This window comes from Siphateles boraxobius, unplaced genomic scaffold (assembly GCF_051911475.1).
Source record: "Siphateles boraxobius isolate OS27281-9 unplaced genomic scaffold, OSU_SipBor_1 35, whole genome shotgun sequence".
NCBI lineage: Eukaryota > Metazoa > Chordata > Actinopteri > Cypriniformes > Leuciscidae > Siphateles > Siphateles boraxobius.
Genome location: NW_027508975.1, coordinates 16,830,838 through 16,845,000, shown reverse-complemented (window position 1 = coordinate 16,845,000; position 14,163 = coordinate 16,830,838). Strand labels below are relative to the sequence as shown.

The following is a 14,163-nucleotide window of genomic DNA, read 5'->3' as shown; positions in this document are numbered from 1 at the left end:
CTCATGCTGTTGCAATCTCCTAACCTCCTTCCACCAGAACACACTGCACTTAAAATCCAGCTAGCCACTGAAACACTTCCTCTAAAACACACACACACACAAAGCTGAAAACACACTAAGTGAAATATGCAAGTATGCGGGCATGATCTGAGTGACTGCTAATTTCATGCTTGGATTTGCTGCTCGCCTGCGATGTTGGAGGCGTGTGTTTGCATGGTGATAGCGGCCCAGCTCCGTATCAGCTGGCTTCAGTGTAGAGCCATGCTGCCCCGTCGCACACCGCAGCCAAAAGCAAGACGCTCTCCAGCGCTCTAATTACACCTGAGCTAATTCAATCTGACAGCAGTGAACCGCATGGAAATCAGCCTTCTTGTCCTTGCCATTTCAGCCTGTTCGTTCTATTCTTGTATTTTACAGTATAGTTTATACATCTGGCCAAAGATTGATGAGTTAAAATGGTGCACGAGACAAATTTTCCTACATTCGTCAAAATATGCAGAATACAACACAGAATACTATATCCCACAATGCAATGCACTTAACTTGACCTTACATTTCCAAATTGATGAATTAATCAATCAACAATGAGAGTAGTATCAACTTTTGTAACTTTTAGTTTATTGGACTGTCAAAAGTTAAGACACATTTCAAAAATGCAAAATAATTGTTTTATTGTTAAGATGGTAACTAGATGGCCCTCACTGAATTAAACTGAATGAGATCATGTTACAGTAAAATAGCACACTATTGTGTTGTTTGATGCATGCCAGTGTTGCATTACGATCAGACCACTTACACTGTTCATAAACTGTGTATTGCAAGCATGCACATCATCCAAAAACTGACCTCGCCGTAATTTAATATCTGCATTTTTTTAAATACATTTTGCTTTAAGGACAACATAACACAAAAAACTAAGATGCACCATATGCATGCTTGATTGCATTTCCAAACAGAATCAAATTTTCCATGCTTTCCTCTGTGTGAATGTCAGATTTGAATTCCTCCTCCTAAACATCGGCACAACATCAAACAAACAGCTGTGGCAGTCTGCCATTGTATTGCATGCCCGATCACCTCATGGCATAACATCTCATTCTCAGTCATTCTGAGAAAGAGACTAAGAAAGAGAGGGTTCAGAAAAGTTGTGAGCCAAGACAGTAATAATTTTAAGTGTCTCAGGACCTAGGAGAACATCTACTTGAACCTCCAGAAGACCTTAGGCTCCATTCACACTATACGTTTTAGTTTAGAAATGGAGTCCTTTTGCTACGTTTGCACCTCCCGTCAAGACTAAAAAGGCAAAAACGAAGACCTAAAACGGAGAAGTTTAGAAACGCTGCCGACCCCGTTTCGCGTTTTGAATCTCCGGAGGGCGTTTTAGTGAAGACGGGTCAAAACTTTAGAAACGATGACGCAGAAGCTCACGCTCGGCTCTCTGATTGGGTGTCATCAGTCATGGCGTATCCTTCCCTGATTCGTCAGCCACCCATCAGATGACCTGTACCCGGAAGAAAACATACAACAACAGCCTGGACTATCAGTGACGTTAGTGACTGCAACATGGATAACGAATTACAAGCGTTACTGACATTGATGTCTTTGCAAGCAGCTGTTGTGCAAGTAAATTCTGTATTTTACAATGCTATAACTGCCTACATGTGTCGGGGGCAAGCTATTATTCGAGCGATCTGTGACAATTCTCGTGTGCAGCGGTGGTATCGACCGTACATGGAGCGTCGGTTTTGGGTTAAGCCGGGAAGAACCAGCACATGGTGGGATAATTTTATCAATGAAGTTGTGGTTCCTGAGTCGATATTCAATCTGTTTCCAGTTTACACCGGCACGCGCATGCCCAGTGTAGGTGAATGGTCACGTGATCCTCGTTTTCAGACGTTTTAATGTGGACGAAGATCAATTCTAATACGCAGCTAAAACGCTGGTGTGGACGGAGATTGTATTCGTTTTAATTCTCCGTTTCTAAACTAAAATGCAGTAGTGTGGATGGGACCTTAGTCAGAGCAGACGCCTCATTTAATTTGATGCAAATAATAAAATCAGGCTGATTAAGATGGGAGTACAGTATTTTCACTATCGTGTACTGTTGCGTATTAGCCATGTGTTCAAGTTGTACCCTTGTGAAAAAGAAGTGTACTTGTGTTGTACTTTAAATCTTAAAAGTGCATATATTTTTTTTAAACTGTACTTGTAAATGATAAGATATTAATGAAAATAAAGACCACTTGAGTCTACTTAAAGAGTCCACTTTCATGACTATTTTTCTTAACACACTTTTAAAAAGTGCACTTTGTAATGATGTCAAATTAAAAGTTTTACTTTAAAATACATTTAAAATAAATCATTTTGTCCCGTATTAAAGAAGTACACTTATTTTGATGTGTTGACAAACATACTAAAGGGCATGCAAAGTTCTTATTTATAACTTAACTGTTGTTTGTTATTCAATATTACGTTTAAGTTATTATATTTTAAATGTAAAAAAATGCGCAACTTCATTGTAAAAATTTAAATACACACATAAAAGTTTCAATAGAAATGACATTAAAGTATATTTTAGTTTACCATAAATAAGTACCTGTTAACCTTCAAGGCCACTTTTGAAAAATCCCCAGAAATGGCATACCCAAACTTAAACAGATACAGTTCATGAACCCTTTGCACTAAAAGCACAAGTATGATCTCATTTGAAAGCTGACACCTAGTAGTTTATTGTAAATGTAGAAATAATTATTGTCATAATGAAAAAAAAATGTTTAAATAGCTTCAAAGTTTTGTAAAGTTATTAGAAATTTACTTTCATGAAACATCTTCATAAAAATAAAATTGAAGTTGGCCCTGGAGCAATCTAGAAATGCACTGCAGCTAAAGCCATATGTGTGACCATTTTATATTTAAAATCTGAAAATGATAAGTCTAAAACTCTGTATTTAGTTAAATGTTTTTCAAGATCATGTCAAATTACTTTATTTTGATTAGACTCTAAAATGCAAACTGATGTTTAGTCATCTTCTGAGTCATCTAATCAGTCTATTGTCTCTATTATTTTGTGGTGCAAACGAGCCCCATTCAGAGTCAGTCTCTCCTTGCACACATTTACACCTCTCCAGACTGGTTATGGCTCTAAATATGCATTTCTTTTGTCTGCATTAGCTACTAACGACTGGCTATTCACAGGCTATTCATAGGGTTTCAAACCCTAATTTCTTTTATCAAAGTTCTCACTAAATATTTGAAACTGGTATCAAATGCACTGAATCATTTCAGTAAGCATTCCTATTTAGAAAAAAATCATAAAACAATAACTGCTGGTGGCAGGTGCACCTGGGCTAGCTAGCATGTTAGCTTAGCACACCATCAATACACGACCATTTATGAGATTGAAACCATGTTTGTGCTCCAAACTTACTTTATAACGCAAGTCGAGTGTTTTAAATAATCTTCTGTGATCTAATTTGGCTTCAGATAAAAAAAAATCCGACAGAAAATTTATTATTTATAGTGTTCTGCACGATGATGAAATCTATATCGATTAGCATTGCATTATAAATATAATCTATTATTATGAAATACCTGGCATGGCTTGAAGAACACAGGTAACTCAAATATCATTGCAATCATGTTTATTGTCTTCAAAACATCTTTATCTGCATGTTACAGCGATCTCTGTCAGCTACTTTCTGTATCAGTGACGTCCTGGAATGTCACATGACTATGGGTCTTCTTCGTGATCCATATATGGACTGTTATTGTGCATATAGCGCCCTCAGGCTATTGGTATGAATTGAAAACACAGCACATGTCAGTAAGAAGCGATCATAATGATTACATCGACGCATTTGGGTATAAATTCAACAAATATTATTCCTGTCTATAGAAATATGATGTGAATCTATGAGAATATATCAATATTTCTCCAAGTCTGCACATTTGTGAGCTAAAGCCCTGAGGGACGATGTTTTGCGAATCGCTGTCATGACGACAGCTTGGAGTGTTTTTTATGAATGGACCAGCTGACGCTCATAATTCATATTAAAGGTATCGACTAATTTTTCCATTTCATAACTCCTGACACAAATTAAGACATAACTGTCACTATAAGTTTCTCAGAATACAATAGTGGTCAAATACTGAATCTTGAGTATTATATCTTTTTAATGATGTATAGTTTGTCAAGGTATAACATTAAATCTGATAGTAAATTTGAACTAAATAAAAAAAAAAACGCTTCAGTGCGCCGACGCTCTGGAAACGGTTAGCTAACAGGTTAAGTCCTACTTAAGTGTCTTAAAAAGCTTTCTAAAGTTCAGCTAACTGCATTTAGTATAAATTTAAACTATAATACATTTTCATTTAATTTAAAAAAAAACATGCAATCAAGTGTCCGTTACATTACATTACATTCAGTTCACACATAAGTATGTAGTTGTAAATAATTATTTCCATAATAAGTAGGCTACTCTTTTTAAAAGTATAGTGTACTTTTTTCCACAAGGGTAGTATTGGTGTTATTATGTTTTTAATTTTCAAGCAGTTTACCTAAGAACTAAATATAATAGTTTAAGCTAAGAATATAATATTCTGTAACCCTTTATTTTACAGTGTCGTTTCTGTGTACTTACTATAGCAATGACAGTAAATTAGCCATAATTAATTACATCCAACTAAGCCTAAACCAAACTTCTACCTGAACCTTACATTCAGTATGTTGTTAATTAATATTACTCAATATTTAAATGTACTGTATAATTACACTGTAACAAGGACATCTTATGAAAATTAACCTAATATTCTCTATTATACAGCTCACAAAGCATCTCAGTGATTTACATCTTTGTTTGCTCTGTGATGGTTAGGAAGAATGAAAAATAAACCCATGACTAATCAGAGATACAACAAGAACTTTTTTTTTCTTTTAGCATACAGAAGCCCCATCAGCGATCACCATGTTCCCATAATCCCCCAACATACACTTGCTCAGTCCTTCCCATGAACAGCCTTTGTGTTGCTGTATCTTTAAATAAGATTAGATGAATGATTAGTACACAGCCTAAAAATATGAATAAGATCCAATCATATAATACACTCTCTTATCCCTGAGCTAGTATTTAAGGGAGAAGTGAACAATGGTCTGTATAAGAGCTGACATCTGGATGGAGAAACTGTGTTAACTGTGATTGGAGAGGAAAATAAATGACCAGCTTACAGCACCCTTGTCTGAACAAACGATTTTCTGACTTCAAAGATCTGAATTATCTGCTCACAATCACTGAAAACCAACAAAATCAATTCACCATAAGATAATCAATTCATCCAGGCATTTACTCCACTGAATGGTATTTTTTTTTATAAGTATTTTATAAGACAGAGACATCTCCATTTGCTAATTGTTAATTTACTGTCTGAGTAAAACAACAGAGATATTAAAGAGATCTCTTTTGTAATTTATCTGTCATGATCCTCATTCTGTTAATTCTTCATGGCAAATAAACCACTCCAAACAACTGACATGTCATTTTCTGAAAAATCCTTGATTTAAACAGAAACCACAACTAATAATTAAGCTTTAACAGAATTCCAGTATCCTGGAAGCGTGCTCTGCAATCACTAAGGTAATTAAAGAACTTAAAGGCTGTCACTTGATATCAACAGCTTTGCAGACTGAACCCCAAAAGCACTTTGAATTATGAACTTTTAAGCGCAGTTCGCAAAAGATGCTTGCACAAACTTTAGCTATCACCTATTAGTCCCCCGGATTTGTGCCATTAGCGATTTTCCACTCCGCATTTAAAAGCATGCCATCACATTTGCTGTGGAGGTCCTGAAGTTAAAATTAGACAGCAGAGCTCTATGATCCCCACAAACACCATATATTGTGGCACCAACAGCCACTGTAAAATCAAACATATTTCGCTTTTTTTAATAACTCATTTATTAAGCATTTTATAAGACTTTTTATGCCAAATACCAGATCATTTTTGACCTTTTTTAATGTTTTTAACATCTTTGTTTGGAAAGACACTAATCATTAAAATGAATGCCTTCAATAAACAAAAAGCTCTGAGCTCTGCTGCACTTACTGTATATATTTCTCTCTCCATAACTTGTATGTGATATTGTAACCATCTGTTCTAATCAAAATCCCAGCACTTCCCTGCAAGTAACATACTTAACATATACAGAACTCTTAATATTCACAGAAGGAAGATATTCTTCATTTCCACAACTGGCCAGGAAAGAATTTGCTCAGTTGTTTGGTATTTTGAGACATTTATCAAGCTACTGAAGAAAGCATATTCCAAGATCGCTCATTTGAGAACATTTATGATACATAGGCATGGTTTCACAGACAGAGCTTAGATTAAACCAGGATTAGGTCTTAGTTCAATTAGGACATTTAAGTAGCTTTTATAAACGTGCCTTAGAAAAAAAAACATTACTGGTGTGCATCTTGAGACAAAACAAGAGATATGTAAGTGCAAGTTGCTTTAAGTTAAAACAGCTCAAACATGCATTTTAGTCTGGAATAGGCATAAGCATTGTCTGTGAAACCGGAGGATAATCTCTTTAGTTTGTCAACAAACCAATTCCTTTTTCATGGAGTCATTGCCAGAATGAAAATATTCAAAAGTCTCTCTCCTAATAAAATCAATGTAAGTCCTTTGATTTATGAAATAAAATAGTATAAGGAGGAGAAGACTTTCAATACATGGGAGAGTAATAACACTTAATATGGTATTGAAAAACCGCCTTTCAAAAAGCTAAAGAAGCTAAAGCTAAAGAAGTGAATTTGTGGTTATGTTTTATTTGCTGTATGATACCCTTGTTGTCAGAATTTATTGCTGATATGACATATATAGTTCAAATGTAATCTTGATCAACAGTTTTGGCAATTTCTGTCTTTTCCCATTTAAGTAGACAACTTGCCTACAGATGACAAAAAAAAAGTTACCAAGATAGCAGCCATGTAAAATGACATGACTTAAAGGGACATTTGTGTAACTTGAAGGACAAGCTCTTTAGCAAATGTTATGTACAAACACTCTAATTGAGCCGTCTTTTTGTTCCCATTCAAACACAATCACCAGTTTGTGCATCTGACAACAGTTATTGATTTAACATCATTGAACTCTAAAGGCTCAATGAAGGTGAGGAGAATAAAAGTGGTGTGTTCCCTTAGAGCCGCTGGACCTTACTGATAGGACATCTAGCACGGCAGGGGCATCAATGATAAAGGCTCGTCAAATAAACATCTTGCTTATCTTGTTTTTGGCATTGATTCTGTCGGCCTCTTTTAGAGCTACTGTCCCAGAGGCTGCCTACAGATGCTGTTTAAGGACAGTCTTTTGTACATTTGTATTTTTGTCCGTTTGTTGTTGTTGTTTTTTTGGTTCTTTCTTGTATTGGTTGATTGAAACAGATAACAATAATTTAACAATACAGATTTCAATAACTCAAGCCAATATCTACTGAACAATTAAATAAGTACATTTATAATATTACAAAATATTTCTATTTCAAATAAATGTTTTTTTTTTAATATTTTCAAAGAAAAACTTTCTATTTATCAAAGAATCCTGAAAAGTGTCACAATTTGCACAAAAATTTTAATCAGCACAACTGTTTTCATCATTTATAATAATAAGAAATGTTTCTTGAGTAGCAAATCAGCATATTCAAATTATTTCTGAAGGGTCATGTGACAATTGTGTAAGAAATTACACTTTAAAATATATTCACACAGAAAAAAAGTTATTTTGAATGTTAATAATTTTCCTCAATATTACTGTTTTTAAAATGTATTTTTGATCAATTATGCAGCTTTGTAAGTGTAAACGAGACTTTTAAAACATTATAAAAATCGTACCGATCCCAAACTGTGTGTGTGTTTGTGTGTGTGTGTGTATAATGCTTTTTTATTATTATTTTGGTAATAATTTATATTGTATTGCATTTGCACCATTATTTTAAAAAGTCCATCAAGGCAGTGATTTTATCCCTTACCTTAACTGTAATGCACAGCCTCTTGTGGCTTTTCGCTTTCGACTACAATCCAGGTATTACTAATCACTGAGTTGTGGAATTGTTCTGTGCAACTAACAAATAAAAAAATAGTGGCTACATTCCTAAACTGCCCAGATGTCTCCAAGTGTTCCTAGAGAAGGGTGAGCCAGGCGCATGGCGTTCCTGTCCTCTCCATCCCCCCTCCTCTTTTTGCAGCCTAGAGAGCCACAGCACTTCATAGCTCATTAGTGCTGAACAGATGCTGGGGAGAAAGTTGGCACGCAATAAGCCCTCTCTTCATATTGCACTGATCTGTGAGAGATAGCTCACGAATGAGGGATGCCTCATGCTGACAGTTGGCAGATGAAGTTAATCAAAACGGATTAAAAAAAGAATAAAGGAGAGGCAACAAATCTGACATCCTTGATAGGGTATAATAATGAAATAAATTATCATATTCTGACAGCACAAAGTTAGCACCGACAACTACGAATGACAGCCACCAAATAAATAATTTAAGTATTATGAACAATGAGAGCAAGAGAAATACTTTGACAGTTCACTGCTGCAAGAGCTGAAACTATAGCTTATGTGGCAAAACTTCATTAGCAGTTACACCACATTGAAATAGATAGTTATCATTCAGTAGTTAGAAGCATAGACAGTAGCCCCATTTGGACACTTAAAGGGTTCACCCAAAAATAAAAATTCTGTCATTAATTAGTTACTCACCCTCATATTGTTCCAAACCCGTAAGACTTTAGTTCATCTTCGGAACACAAAAGAGCTTTTTGTCCCTCAATTGACAGCAACGCAACTGAAACTTTGACGCTTCATAAAGTTCATAAAGAGATCGTAAAACTAATTCATATGAATTGAGCTATTTAGTTAAAATTTTCTGAAGGAACACGATCGCTTTATATGGTGAATGGATTGAATTTAGGCTTTTATTCACATATAAACATTGATCAGCGAACATAAACAGAAGTTCAACCAAACCTGCTCGACCCGCGAGAACAAAACCCAGTGCGGAAGTTCAAATGTGCTGCATAACACGAGAATGAACCTCATTAGTTCTCGCACGTCAAGCGATCATGCTGGAGCTTCCGCTAACCACAACTGATGTGTGAGTTGATGAATGTTTATGTGAATAAAAGACTTAAGTTTTATCTATTCAACATATAAAGCGATCATGTCTCTTCAGAAAACTTTGGACTAAACTGCTCAATTCAAACAAATTATTTTTGGAGGGACAGAAATCTCTCAGATTTTATCAAAAAATATATATTTTTGTTCCGAAGATGAATAAAAGTCATGATAAACAAAAAGGTTTGGAACGACGTAAGGGCGAGTGATTAATGACAGAATTTAAATTTTTGGGTGAACTAACCATTTAAGTTACACATGTGGTGCATTCTATTTGTCCTCAGAAGTAGGAAAGTCCTAGTCCCCAGTAAGAACTTTTAACTGGAATGTCCCATCAAGTCGGAGTTGCGACTGGGAAACTTGAGGGAAGTGCAAGAACCTCGACTTTAGAATCCAATATGGCTGCTCAGTGCATCAAACATAGTGAAACAGTAGTACTTTGTTGTTTATTAGAAAGTCCTAGTCCCCAGTAAGAACTTTTAACTGGAATGTCCCATCAAGTCGGAGTTGCGACTTGGAAACTTGAGGGAAGTGCAAGAACCTCGACTTTAGAATACAATATGGCTGCTCAGTGCATCAAACATAGTGAAACAGTAGTACTTTGTTGTTTATTAGCTCTTCTGTTTGTCTGTGTCTCAATAAACTAACTGTTGCATGCAATATCCAACCTCTTTTTGTGGACATGATACTCGGCATTATATGTACAAAATCTGTGCATTTTTATGTGTTCGTATTCTGAAAGAACAAGCACAACAAAGGTTTGCCTGGACAGGTCCATCTTAGTTTTCTGACCAGTTTTCTGGCACGCAGTCAACTTGGGTGTGACGTCATTTCCAGATACGATGAGGTAAATAGAATACAGCATTAAAAAACATGTCAATATCATTGAATTAAACATCAGAATATCAATATCTGCACACAAATGCTGATTGACTCATTTCTGCAAAGACTTTTTTTTACTGTCAAGGTGATTTTAGTAGGTGTGTATCAGTTCATCTCATGTACAAACAGGTATCCAAACAAAGCAACCAAAGGTATGTCACATTAACTATGACCAAAAACATTTAGTAGTCCAAATACAGAGGCCGCTGCATTTTCTGAAGTGGTTTATTTTGCAATAATGATGGCCTGACCGTACATTATATGGATATCAGTTAAAAATTATTATAATATGGGGGAGGCAAGGACCAAAGAGTGCATCTTTTTTTTCTTGCATTAGAAACAAGGCACTTTGTCAATTTGTGAAATCTACAGTTTGGCATTAAAAATACAAAGATATTCAACGACAACATGCAGAATCAGTACAGTACTGTTATAAGTAAGAAATTCATAGACAATAAGAATGCCCTCAACATAACAATGAAAATAAAGTTTAAGTTTGAAAGAAAAATAGATGTTATGTTAGTATGGAAACCATACCTAGACTCGTTGCATTCTGCCTTTTTAATCCGCTGTCATTTATTTGGCAAACCCGCCTTGCACTGACCAACAATTTGGACAAATTTACACTGCGTTTGGCCATAGAGGTGATAAGAGGTTGAGATGAACAGCAGGTACCAGCCTGTGCCTGAGATGCTAATCGGATAGCAGTGATGGCTACTCTCCCACCAAGACACCTTGGCCATCCAATCTCACTTTACCATCAAACTCTTATTACAATAAAACCCTAAACACCAGCAGAGGGGGAAGGCCGCATGGGAAGAGAAGAAAAAAAGGATGACCCGAAATGCCCTTTTTATCTCTCCATAAGGAGAAAGACAGATCCTTCAATAGGGCTAAAATAGTTGGAGAAAAGAAAATACATAATTTATCACTATATTATCGGAATATCCAGGCGGGCTAATAAAGAGAGTGCGGACTGACTATTCCTTGTCTTATCATGCGAAGTGGAGGATGGGGGAGGGATTATCAGGCTGGAACAGACTGCTGGCCTGGAATTCTAATGGTAATAATGGGGTCTCTGATGGTATATCTTCCCCAGCTTATCTAGCCCATTATCTGCCCTTATCGCCGCAGTCATCGGGGCAAATTAATGGAGCTCTTTCAGTGCTCTGGCTTTATCTGCCTCACAGAGGGCACACCAGAGAATGGAATAGGCAAAATATGAAAATCCAGGGTGAATCGCCAGGGTTCAGATAACAGGGCAAAGTGCGTTCAATTGGGAACAAAATGTAACAAAAAAAAAAGAGAGGAACGTCTCTACCCATAACAACCTCTTTGTCCTTTGCTATGAGCAGGTGGCTGGTAAAGCTGTGCTCTTTACAGGTGCTGCTGCGCTCTCTAGCCTACAGTCATTTCAAGAACTCTCTGCTGTGTGCTAGTGTTTCAAATCATTCCAGAAATATGTGGGACACGTCTGCAGATTGAGATATCACAACAACTGCCTTCTGTATAATGCAGACCTTGAAAAGCAGAAAACAGACATGATGAGAGCTGATATGCCTGGACTGCTAAGCAAACAGTTTCAGCACTATAAAAACTCCAGTGAGGTGTGCCATGACGGAAAATAAATTACGCATTTTGGAGAGCTGTCCTTGTGTTATTTCAAGTCTGCTTCAATAAAAATTGAATTTCCTCCAAGCGTCAACCAAAGGTCTTCTCTGTAGATCCGAGATGCATTAACAGATAATTGCAATTTTGCTATGTCTGCCTTATTCAAAGAAGTGTCAAAGTATTGCAATTTTTAAAACTTGCAGGTTAGCCTACATTTTTTTCACTCCATATAAATTTTATTCATTACATTAATTTCTCAAACAATAGAAAAATGTAGGAAGTTCTGATTTAAAAATATATATATATTTTTCTAAATAGTGCATACTTCTCAGTTTATTAAAAGTAATAATAATGCACATGGTTTATACTTCACAAACATTGCATTAAGCCATTCAGACAAATCAAGAGTTGTACGCTGCAACTTTCCAAAGATCTCAAAATTAAAATTTTCTATAATATAAAAGGAGAATAAAAAATGTTCATACATTGAAACAAAACAAGCCTTTGATTTTCTGATCCACGTCTGACTGCTCAGATCAATCAATCACTTGATCAATCATTCAAATCTGTTTAAAATAAACGTTTTTCAACTTTATCTGCATTAAAACTACTATAAACAACTGTCATCTGTTTTGAGAGAGAGAGAGAGAGAGAGAGAGAAAAGCATGAGTAAAATCAGCGTTGGCAAACTCACGTTTGAATTGCTTTGGGTTGCTCTGTTTCCTCCGGGACATTCCTGCTCCGCGCGCTGGACTCGAGATTAAAAAATGATACTGCGATTCATCCAAACACAGATAAACGTGCTGTGTGTAAGATTTGGGTGTGTTTCAGTGTCTGTCTGATTCCAGTCAGGGTTAGTTGGTGTCGTCGTGTAGAGGGTTAAGTTGTGTTGTGATCCGAGCGCACACTGACAGCGCAGATGAGCGCGTGTTGTGCTTTTGTTGCAGGAGGTTTAAGCGCAGTGGTGCGCCGTAGAGCTGCAGCAGCACTACACACTCCACACACACTACAACCAAGTCATATTCACTGCACTGTAGTATTTTAATAGCTTTTAGTTGTTGTTTTTTTCCTTATTCTTCTTCTTTCCTCTCAGGATGTTTTTGTATCAGGTCTAATAATACGGTTTTGAGTTTCGTTTTGTTTTAAAAAGTGTTACAGGTTTTGGTTTTGATAATCATATTAGCTGGAAATCTTTAAAATGACACAATGTAAAAGGTTACATTAAACAGATTTAAACTGTGTCTCAAAACTGTGTCTGTGTTCAGAATTGCATACTACATGCTATGCTTACTATTTCTGCTGTATACAGTATGCATTGCATGGTTTGCAAATGTTGTTAATTCATGGGATGCTATGGCTGGAAAATCTACTACATTTTGGTCAAATGTGCAGTATGCAACAGAGGCCTTGTCCCAAAATTGGCCCATTAGTCTTGGAAGTCCTCCTCTGAGTCCACTCCTGATGTAATGCCATAAAGACAGTTGGTCCTGCAAGACATAAATACACATCAAGTGCACCATTTGAGACAGGGCCAGAGCTTAGTTTGTGCAACACTATATCCCAGAATGCAGTATGCTCACTTTTACCTTCCCAGTGTGAGAAAGAAACTGGAAAAAATAACAACCACGATTTTTAGCATGTCCTTGTTAACTGACTGATTGATCAGACTACAAAGAGATAAGACTATTTTGCATAAAATTTAAAACAATAATTTTTATTTCCGAGACGATGGCTGGATGCCAATTGCTGAATTGCTGAACATGCATGCACACTACTATTTGAAATGTTTCACTATGCATTCTCTTCCATAAAAAAGAAGGCTGTTTACAGTGTTTACTGCACACTTTAGTTCTGAATGTATGCCTAGTGAGCTGACTACCTAGACAGCAATGGCCATAGATGCTTCTGATTTTGGTACTTTCTGAGCTGACACAGAATGGGCAAAAAAATTTGAAATGTCAATTAATATTACTTAGAATATATAAACCTAATTATTAACCTATTTTATCATATCACCCTTGTGAAAAAGAAGTGCACTTAATTGTATTGAATGTACACATGCTGTGAATTTCAATTCTTAAACATATATATTTCATAACTGTCCACTTTCATGACTTTTTCTAACACACTTAAGGACACTTTAAAAAAGTGCACTTTGTACTAGTGTCAAATTAAAAGTTTTACTTTAAAATACATTTTGAATAATTATACTTTAATAGTCGTTTGTCCTGCTTTAAATATGTAGGCCTACACTTATTTTGATGTCTGACATACTAAAGCACATGTAAAGTAGCCTATGTGATTATAATTTTGACTGAAGTGCGTTACCCAATATTACATTTAAAGTTAATATTTTATCTACTAAATAGCTATTTTATCATTTCAAATATATATATGTATATATATATATATATATATATATTCACATTTATTTGCATAGAGCTTTTCACAATACATATTTTTTCAAAGCAGCTTTACAGAAAATTCTCGTGTCTACATTAC

General features: G+C 35.8%; 1 protein-coding gene across 1 annotated transcript in view; it reads right to left on the bottom strand.

Annotated features, from left to right (window-relative positions):
- Nucleotides 1-12,645, bottom strand: part of zfpm2b (zinc finger protein, FOG family member 2b) — an 88,355-nt gene extending 75,710 nt beyond the window's left edge. Inside the window, exon 1 of the mRNA XM_077196631.1 lies at nt 12,356-12,645. Coding sequence (XP_077052746.1) covers nt 12,356-12,395 — 40 coding nt within the window. The 5' untranslated portion in view covers nt 12,396-12,645. The remainder of the gene's footprint in view (nt 1-12,355) is intronic.
- Nucleotides 12,646-14,163: the final 1,518 nt, after the last annotated feature.